The 10,580-nt window shown below is 24.1% G+C and overlaps 1 protein-coding gene across 1 annotated transcript; it reads right to left on the bottom strand.

Moving 5' to 3' along the window:
* Positions 1–2,129: 2,129 nt before the first annotated feature.
* Positions 2,130–2,894, bottom strand: LOC101498191 (signaling peptide TAXIMIN 2-like). The gene is made up of 2 exons (XM_004505572.4): positions 2,712–2,894; positions 2,130–2,538 (listed from the first exon to the last, which is right to left on the bottom strand). Exons 1-2 carry the CDS (start codon positions 2,825–2,827, stop codon positions 2,415–2,417), a joined length of 240 nt encoding a protein of 79 aa, XP_004505629.1. The 5' UTR covers positions 2,828–2,894; the 3' UTR covers positions 2,130–2,414.
* Between the last annotated feature and the right edge of the window lie 7,686 nt (positions 2,895–10,580).

Here is a 10,580-nt window from a genome sequence, read left to right on the forward strand (position 1 = left end):
GAAATTTATTTTTCGCTAATTCCAGAAATTTATATTCGAATTAATTCAATTTAATTATTTTTTTTCAACATACTGTTAGTTAAAATTTCAAAGAATAATAATACTAATTTATAAGTCTCATATAAATTTAATATAATCTATAGAGATTCTATTAATAAAAAAAAATATCTTAAAAAAAATAGGTTTAATTACAGTTCTGGTCTATTTTAATAGAATCGCGAAAATAATCCTCCCATTTTATTTCCGCTCAATTTTGGTCCCCCTAAACAGAATTTTGATCTAAAACTTAATGAAATGTCATTTTTTTGCGCTTATTTAAATCACATCATACTTGAAGATCTCGTTGTGAAATAATTGTACCTGAGATCTATTATCATAAATAGTGTGGTGTAACTTTAAAAAATGACATTTCATCAAAAAATTTATCAAAATTCTGTTTGATGACCAAAACTGAAGAAAAATAAAATAAGAGGACTATTTTCGTGATTTAACTAAAATAGAGAAACTAAAACTACAATTAAGCCAAAAAAAATAATGTAAACCTCTTTACAAAATATTAATGCATTAAAGATTTTTACTACTTTAGACAGATAGATTAGATTATCTCTTCTTCTAAATATATCTCTTTTATAAACTAATTGTTGCACGAGTGTTTTTTTTTTTAACCCTGTAAATATGTTGTCCAATGACTAATGACAGGTCATATATCGAATAAAATATTTTTAAAAATAATCAATTTTATTTTAATTTATGGATATCTTATTAATAGTGTATTAGTAAAATTATTGTGAAAATTTTTTTATTTAATTAAAAGTGTTGAATTCCTCCTCTATCTTCTTCTTTTTTTCCCTTCAAGCTACTCTCTAAGTATTAAAAGAAAATGTCAACTTAATCAATTAAATATTAAAAAGTGTTTATCATCGATAAACAGCTATGGGAATTTAACCATATTTATTACTTAAAATAAGATGTTAGAAGTTTTATCTTATTTACACTGTCGGCCCTTTATTTTCTTTTACAAGCTATCGGTACTTTATTTTGATCTTTTATTTTTATTTATTTTATTTAAGTCATTTATCTTGTAAATTATTTATAAAGTTTATCTTTTATCTTTTAAAATATTTATAAAATTATTATTTATATATTTTTTAATTTAAATTATTTATCTTTTAATATACTATAAGATTATCTTTTAAAAATATCGATGTGTTAAAAATATTTAGTGACCAATTTATGTTGAGTTATTAATAATAATTTTTTGATTAAAAAAATGTAATTGTTAAGGTTGTTCAAACAAAGAAAAATACATCAAATTTTCATCTTTTTACTCATCTTTCATCAATATTATAATAAAACTATTGATAGTAACCCTATATAGACTTATCATCCGCATTTTCAATAATACGTCAATATATTTTAAAGGATAATTTTATATACATATTAAAAAATAAAAAACTTAAACATGAGAAAAAATAAATAAAAGATAACTTTATAAATATTTTAAATGATAAGGAATATATTTGTGATAAGTTTTAATAAATAAATGACTCAAATGAGAAAGAAAAGAAAAACCTATATATTACATTTAAATAAAATAAAAAAATTTGAAGTATAGTTTTGTGTATATAATATTAGTAAACCATTTTTTTTCTCATTATGTGATTTTCATCCTAATTCTGTTAAATTGTGTAAAAAAAATTAGGCACTCAATTGTAGAATTTAAAATGGCACATACATACATCCTATATATAGATAGTTTTTTTGTTGCTGTTGAGAGGTACCTATAGGTAGGTTGTATGTATAGTTTCTAAGAAAAGTGGTCATAGTTACTTACACACATGTACATACAATTTATATGTAGGGGCATAAGTAAATACAAGAGAATGAGGCCTCAAGACACTTATTTTCACATAACCAATAGTACAAATTTGTAAAAAGCTAATTCATTAATTAAATTCAATCAATTAATGATCAGTTTAATGGAAGTTGAGTTTAGAAAACAGACTTCCATTTCCTTTAGATGTAAAAATAGAATAAACCAAATATAATAAAGACAACTACTCCCTAAATAACGATTAAAAATCGCAATCTATTAACTTCAATTATAAATTAGGATAAAGTCCCTAAAATAACCCAAGAAGTCCATCAAACAAGTCAAACTAATTAGTGTTAACTAAATTTTTAAAAAACAATAAATTGTACTAATTAATTTACAATGATTGTGAATCTTCTAATAAAAGTTAAAACTAACTTTTGCACCTCAATTAGAAGCTCTTTATATGTACTAGTAATATGCAAGTTTTCTATATCTACTAAATTATATTGGTTTCAATTGAGAAATTCCCAAGAAACTAATTCCAAATTTAGGATAAACTAAGAAAAGGTAGTTTATGCTACAAATTAATGTTTATCCTCTAACAAGGAATTTGGTCAATGAACCATCTAAGAACTTGAACTGGAAGCTTTACCAAACTCACAGCAACATTAATTAATCCTGTGCAGCATATGCAACATGGACAAAAGCAATTCAATATTGACCTATAAAAGACAATGAACAATTCATTAATGAATTTATTTTATTTTTATAATAGTTTTGTATATATAAACCCACAGCTACAAAAATTAAAGAGAGATCCAAAATTTTGGGTTAATAGAGGAATTTAGAACTTAGAATAAGAAAAATAAAACTGAAAAGAAAAAAAGTTGCATACCCGAGAAGCCAAATAATTGCACCTAGAAGAGACAAAATCAAAGAGAGAAAAGCAAAGGGTAATCCAAGGAAGAAACCCAAAGGCCTGCATTCGCAAAATTCTTCATCACTCGACATTGTTATTATGTTAAATTTGATTCTCTTTCTTTACGATTTGAATCTGAAAAAGAACAATACTTATGAAAGGAATCTGAGTTCTATTTATAATATTATATGTATAATAATATATATACTTTTATAAGCGTCTTCTTTTTGACGTAATTTCCAATGGAAAACCACCGTGACGAGAACTCCGATGACTTATTTTTTTGTCGCGTTGACTCTTCATTTTTAATTTCTTTTTTTTTTTTTTACTGAAATTTCTTTTTGCCATTTTTATTTTATCTATCTGCTATTTTTATTTAGATTTAGATAAACTATCTGCTATTTTTATGATGGTCCTGCTATCTTTTTGTTGAACTTGAGTTTATATTTTTTTCAAAATAATATGTCTAAATATTTTTATAAGATATTACAATTAAACTTATATTTTATATTTAAAATAAATTAGTATTAAAATATATTATTTATATTTTTGTTTGGAATATTATTAAGATTATTTTTTTTTATATAAAGAATATAATTTTGAAATATATATATATATATATATATATATATATATATATATATATATATCATTGGAATACAATATAAAAACATATTAATTATTTATATTGCAATTTAGTTCTATATGTAGAGTAATGGATAAAAGTTTATGATACTAAATTTCATAATAAAAGAATAAATTTTTTTATACAAAATATATTACATATAATTCCACTTACATAAATATAAATATAAAATTTTCTAATAAAATTAAAATTTTTAAATAAATGAGTTGAATTTGAATCACGTATAAAATTTGATAAATCAGCTCTATAAGTATATGTTATTCAATTCATATAATTATTATTTTTTAATTAATTTCATATAATTTTATTTGCTCTATGAAATAAATTCACTTGTGAATAAGAATAAATATGCTCGAAAATGATGATCAACACAATGTAAAGATTATGTCATATTCTAAGTTACAAATGATGCTTGCAAAATCGACTCCTTACAATTCTCCTCTCTTTTTTATTGTTCGCTTTCCCTCATCATCCTATACATTCATCCCAACCTAAAAATAAAATCTAGAACCTTCAAAAAATGAAAACATCCACAAAAACACAAAACAATAAATGAATAGTGTACAACGGAATCCCAATCCGAGACAAAAACATAAACACAAAATCTACCTAAAGAAAGAGGTAGGCATGGAGTACAAAAAAGCAAAACAAAAATTGGCATAGTATTGGATCTCATACTCACTCTAAACACACATACTCACATCTACTAAATTTGTCAAACCAAACCTTTATTTACCTTTCAATTCAATAAGATCCACTATTATACAACATTGTTTTTCCATCTATTGTTTTATTTTAGGTTTTCTTTAAAGTTTGAATAGTGATGCATGTAACTTCACTATTTTTCTTTCTTCTTTGGGGTTTTCATATGTAAAAGTTAGGATTGATATTATTAGAGATTCTTGGGTTAGTGATTATGCAGAAAAAAATTAGAAAAAGGAAAAAAATAAACAAAAATCTTCATTTGTTTTGATTTAATTATTTTACCAAAAAAAATCTTAAATTTATTTAATTTAATAATTATTAATATTTTATTTAATTAATTTACTAAATAAATGGTGACTCAGATGTGGTATCATTAAAAATGATAACTATATATGCTAACTCGTAGTGTTTTGATGAATAGATGTGACTAAAAATAAAATAAAATAACTATATAAATAAAATCAGATTGATTGGGATGAAAAATATTATTTACCTTTTCTATTTAAATTTGAGTTTAAATTTAAGAAATTTATGTTGTTTTTTAAGTTCTTTTATCCATTAATTTATTTAATTCAAATTATTGAATTGAATTGTTTGTAAACTCAAATCAAATCGAGTTTAAATTAAAAAGAAAAATCCAAGAAATTTAATTTAAACTTTAACTAAATAAATTTTTATCAAATTGAGTCCAACTAAACCAAGTCGGTCTCAACTTCTACGGTTGAGAATGGGAGACAAATTAAGGTAAGCAAGTAAATAGCAAAAGTGGTAACCACACCTAACAGTAGAAACTTTTGACTGGATCAAAAGCATCAATTAAGAATAAATTATCAATTTTAGTCTTTAAACTAACATTCTCTCATCTATTTAATCTCTAAACTATTAAAACCATCGAAAAGATTGCTAAACTATTTCTCCAGACATCAAATAAGTCCCTGGGTTAAATATCCATTAGTAATCTCTAAACTATGAGAATACATCAAAATAGTCTATAAGCTATCATAACAAAACAACAATTTGGTCCCTAAAGTTAATTTTGTTGTTGTTGTTAAACACCATATCTCTCATTTTTTGTCTAATTCTTAACTCATCTTAGATAAAAAAAATGACATTTGTGTTAATTTCTTAAACTTATTTTTTTCTAATTCCTAACTCATCTTAGATAAAAAATGACATTTGTATTAATTTCTTAAACTTATTATAAATTCTTATACCGAATATACGATAGCTACCCAATAACTTTAGCATTTAGATTTAATTTAAGTATGTAACTTTTCTTTCATCAGTGTTTGTAACTTTTGATCTATAGTGATTATATATTAAAAATGAATCTTAAATCATGACCCCAAACAAAAGTAACAATAACTAAAAAAAAGTAATTAAAGACAACAAAAATAAACCAATTAACCAAAAAGAACTTTTAAACCTATAAACATCAAAACCATTAAAAATCGGTAAAGAGTAAAACAAAAATTCATTAAACTAGTATTTATAAAAACAAAAAACTAAGATTTCTGTAAATCATAATTAATAAATTCCGTAAACATAAACATAAAAACTCAAAAAATCAGTAAGATAAATCCGAATTCATAAATTCATATATAATATTAATCTATAGTTTATCACAAAATACATCAAAATATCATAATCTATAACTTCATAAAAATTAAAATTTAATAACTTCATATGTTTGACAACAACAACAAATTTGAAAATTTGAATTTTAAGAGGTTAAATTATTATTTTTTTAATATAAATTATGGATCATTTAAAAGTATTTGCATAGTTTAAGAACTGCTAACGGTCGCCGTTAATGAAAAAATTAACTTAGTGGATGAAGAAATAGTTTAAAAATCTTTTAGTTAATTTAAATAGTTTAAAGATTAAATGAGTGAGAAAGTGTCGGTTTAAAAGACTAAATTGATATTTATTTGTCAATTGATGTATTGGGAAAACCATTGATGACGAGTATTGCGTACAGACTTTAGGGCTCACGCTGAGTTGGGCCAACATTTTTCATTAAATTTTCAGGCAACTATTACATCACATGCTAATTTAGACATAAATCAAACACAAATTCTATTTTTATTATAAATAGAATACATGTATACTATTATCTGTTTACGTGGGTATAGAAGTATTTATTGTCAGGATTATATTTAGAATACATTTTTGAAATTTATACTTTAAATCAATGTTTTTAGTTTGATATTTTTAATTAAAAAAAAAAAAAACTTATGAGTTCAATAGAAAAACTTTTGACGTAAATACTCCCAACTAGTTTCCTTTGCGTAATGCGTCAACTCGCCCTTTAACCCCTGCAACATGTATTATCCTACTCTCCTGCCCCACAAATTAACATTATCGCTCTTCTCTTATTACATGTTGATTTGAATTTTTGATTTAATGGTTTTATATATCAAATTTATCATTTATATTAATTTATTAAACAAAATAATTTATTATATAATTATTTTTGAAGTAAAAAATGTTGGGTTTTGGGCTCCCTTCTTATGTGGAGAAAGGCTCAATATGTGCACGCCTATGTGTCTCACTTAACCAAGTGGAGAGAGGTCAGATTACTGGGAGACAGAGCTGAATTCATAGAGTGATGCAAAGAGAAAAGTGAGAGAGGAAGAGCAAAACTCATTTTCGCATAAAACAGAGCAGCCGCACTAGATTCGCGATTTCTCCTTCGTTCACCGTCGGATCGGGCTGAAATTTGGACAGCAGGTTCGTGGCTCATGGTACTTCAATCTGACCGGTTGGATCGTCGATCAGAGGTCTGAGGTGGGAGAAATTGAGTTCGGATAGTAGCAGTTTTTCCTGGTTTTTCTGCTGAACTTTGTTCTCAATTTCATGTTTGTTTTCTCATTGTTTTGGCTGATTGTTGTGCTGGTTACCTTGCTGTTTTTGGCTGGTTACTGAGCACGAATTTGTGCCATATTTGAAACTCTCTTGTACCCATATTTTGATCATAGTGGAGCTCTATTATTGGCTTGGTCACGTGGTTGTTTACTTCTCACATTGAGAAGGTTTTTTCACGTTAAAAATTATTGTGTCATTTGTGGTAGTGATTTTAATTGTTATTATTTGTTGTTGCTCCTCACAGATTCTTGCAAGTTTTGGATAAATGACAATTAATTATTAATATGTATACTAATACAACACTAAATTTGACAACATAATTTGTTTTCGTGCCACGAATAGATTATACACTAGTGATGAAGGGATATTTTTGTATAGTGAATCTTATTAATCAATTAAATTGTTTCATTAATCATTAAAATATAAATAATTAATTATTTATTTAACTTGTTATAAATTAAGTTAAGCAGTAATATATTACATTAATCATATAGAGTTTTTTTCAAATTAATTAATTATGTTGAGAAATTCATTAATCACTAAAATGTATTTTCATCGATTTAAAATTTACAGAAAAATGAATTAACAAAAAATATATGTTTTTAGTCTAAAATTTAAATCATATGCATCAATTTTTATTAATTCAATCTTCTCTTATATTCAAAATTAGATGGAGTAAGTCATGAACTATCTATTTAATATAATTATAAAATAACTAAATTATTTAATAGTTTGTGAAGTAGTTTAAGAAATTAATAAGATACATCCGTACAAAAATGTTCCTTCATATTCATCCAAAAAAAATACAAATAGCTATATAGTAAATACATATTCCGTATCTGTGTCAAATGTGTGTGAAATAACATTTTTGTATATGTGATCTAGATATATATAAATATATATACAAATAAAAGGATCCGTACATATCCAAGGTCCAGACAAATTACTTGCCACCATAGAACCTCCACGGAATACTTCCACTCAAAGAGACAAAATGTTCTTCTCCCCAGTCCCACATGCATATACATATTTTTAATTAAAATAATTAATTTTTTAATCTTTATAAAATTTAAAACTTTATTTTTAATCTTTAAAAATATTATATTTTTTTAATCACTACAAAATTATTCTACTTTTAATCCCTACTGAAATGAAATGTTTAATTGCCCTTAAAATTTTGAATATATAAATAATTTTTTTTGCAAACATGTTTAAAATATCATAAAAATTTTATCCTGAAAATTTTAAATTTAAATTTGAGATAAATTAAATATAATTTTTTTAAAATATCATAAACTCAAAATAAAAGTATTGCAAATATTGTCATAGAAATAGAATTTTAAATTCGTTTTTTGTGGATTAACTTTTTATAATGTAAAATTACTAGCATAATAATTTTATATAGATTAAAATTATTTGAATAATAATTTCGTAGGGATTAAAAAATGCTAAAAATAATTTACAACGACTTCAATCAATATATATTTATAATTTAAATAAAACAGTTTGATCATGTGTGTTTTATTTAAAAAAATAAAATATTTTAAAATAATTTTTAATTATTAAAATTATACTTTATTTTTATTAAAAACTTAATTTTTAATATTAGAACAAAACTACTAAAATATTTAAAACAACATAACATTGAGTCGTCATTTAAAGTTCAATTGCATGCATAAGTGATCATTTACTGTTTTTCACTAGTTTTTTTTTTGTGTTTAAAAAATAGTTGCAAGACAAACATCAGATAAATCAACACCAATGTATTAAAGAAGAGTTATATTGTATCTTAGGTATATAGTTAAGACCATTTATGCGCGGTTAGAATCTTAGGTATATTGTATCTTTATACTAGGTGTTTGGTCAAGAGTGTAATTACTAAACTCCAGATAAATCAACACCAATGTATTAAAGAAGAGTTATGCTACGAGGAACAATTTAGAGCACAACCAAATTAATTTTGAGTTGCTTAGTAGGTACGTTCAATGTAAAGTTATTCAATGTCTCCATACAAAATTTATATGATTTTGGAACCCTATCCAAACAAGAGACAACAAATTTGTTTTTCTAAATCCAACACAAGAGAAAATAAATTTAATTTTTCATTCAGTATAATTATCAACATGAAGTAGATAATACAAACTAGAGAACTACAAGAAAAATAAATATTTTATCGTGTGCATAGCTTCTACCTTGAAAAATAAATTTCTCATATCTTCTAACACTTCTAAACATTTGAAGAGTCAAATCAATTAAATAATTTGAAAATTCCTAACGCTAGTGAGCGAGTCGTAAACCAATCATTTATGTGGGAGGTTTACATTAATTGATATGAGTTAATTAGTAAAATTTCTTGTTGAAAGTTTCTTGTTTGTGTTTCTCATAGATTTGAAAATACTAACCATATTTGGATTGATTTATTTTAATTTATCTACTATAATAAATATTTGTAAGTTGGGAGAATTTATAGAAATAGCTTATGACATAACCATAAACTATTTTCTGTTAATTTTCATAAGTTATTGACGATAACTTATGAAAACAACTTATAACTATATAAAAAAAAAAAATTAACTTTATTTTATCTTATGGAAACAATTATGACATAAGGCGTGTTGAGATAAAATACATAATAATAATAATAATGTTTTGATGATAACAAACTTCATTGATTAAATTATTAAAGATTTTGATTCATATTGTTATTTAATATGTGCTCTTGAGTAATCAAACTATGACAAAGATTAATCAAGGAAAACTGACTTAGTAAACAAGACCACATGCAAAATAGCAGCTCAGTGTTCATCAAATACTTGAGAAAGTTCATAAGAACATAAGAAAATAAAGTCTAAAATATATGATAAAAAACAAAGGACAAAGACTGAGATATTATCGATCAACAAAAGAAATATTGTTAAACAAAAAATATTCAAGGAGTTTACCTCAAAGATGTTGAGATAAATGCAAAATAATATTCTCATCAATCATAAAGGAAATGATCGTCCTATAAGTTATACAAGTTGTCTTTCATGTTTGACGTCACCATTTAGATTCAATAAAATCAAATAGAAAGCTTACAAATCATCATGGTTGGAACCAACATCAACTTTAATGACTTTCAAAATGTTCAAAGGATAAGAAGATTTCAATTGAAAAGACAAAAAACAAAAGTACATTGTCAAATACAAAAAACAGAAAGCCAAATTATTATTCACTAAAAATCTCGGGTTTTTGATGGTTATATCCTCTTTTTATTTTTTTATTCTCCATCTACCCTACTTTGAAACAATATTCTTGAAATGCCCTACTTTTTCGTTCCTTCAGGAAGTCGTTCCCTGGGGAAGCGACCTCTTGAAGAGGAAATTTTTCAATGTTAACAGGGGGCCGTTTCCTGGGGAAGCGACCTCCCACTGGGTTTGTTTTTTTTTTTTTTGTTATATTTTAAAGTTAGTTTATTATTAGAATTATTAATTTAATTATTTAAAAAATAAAATACTAATATTAAATTACAATAAAGTATAGTAATAAATTATAAATAAAATTTATATTTTAATTATTATTATTATTATTATTATCATTATTATTATTATTATTATCATTATTATTATTATTATTATTATAATAAA

This window comes from Cicer arietinum, chromosome 6 (genome assembly GCF_000331145.2).
Source record: "Cicer arietinum cultivar CDC Frontier isolate Library 1 chromosome 6, Cicar.CDCFrontier_v2.0, whole genome shotgun sequence".
Lineage (NCBI taxonomy): Eukaryota > Viridiplantae > Streptophyta > Magnoliopsida > Fabales > Fabaceae > Cicer > Cicer arietinum.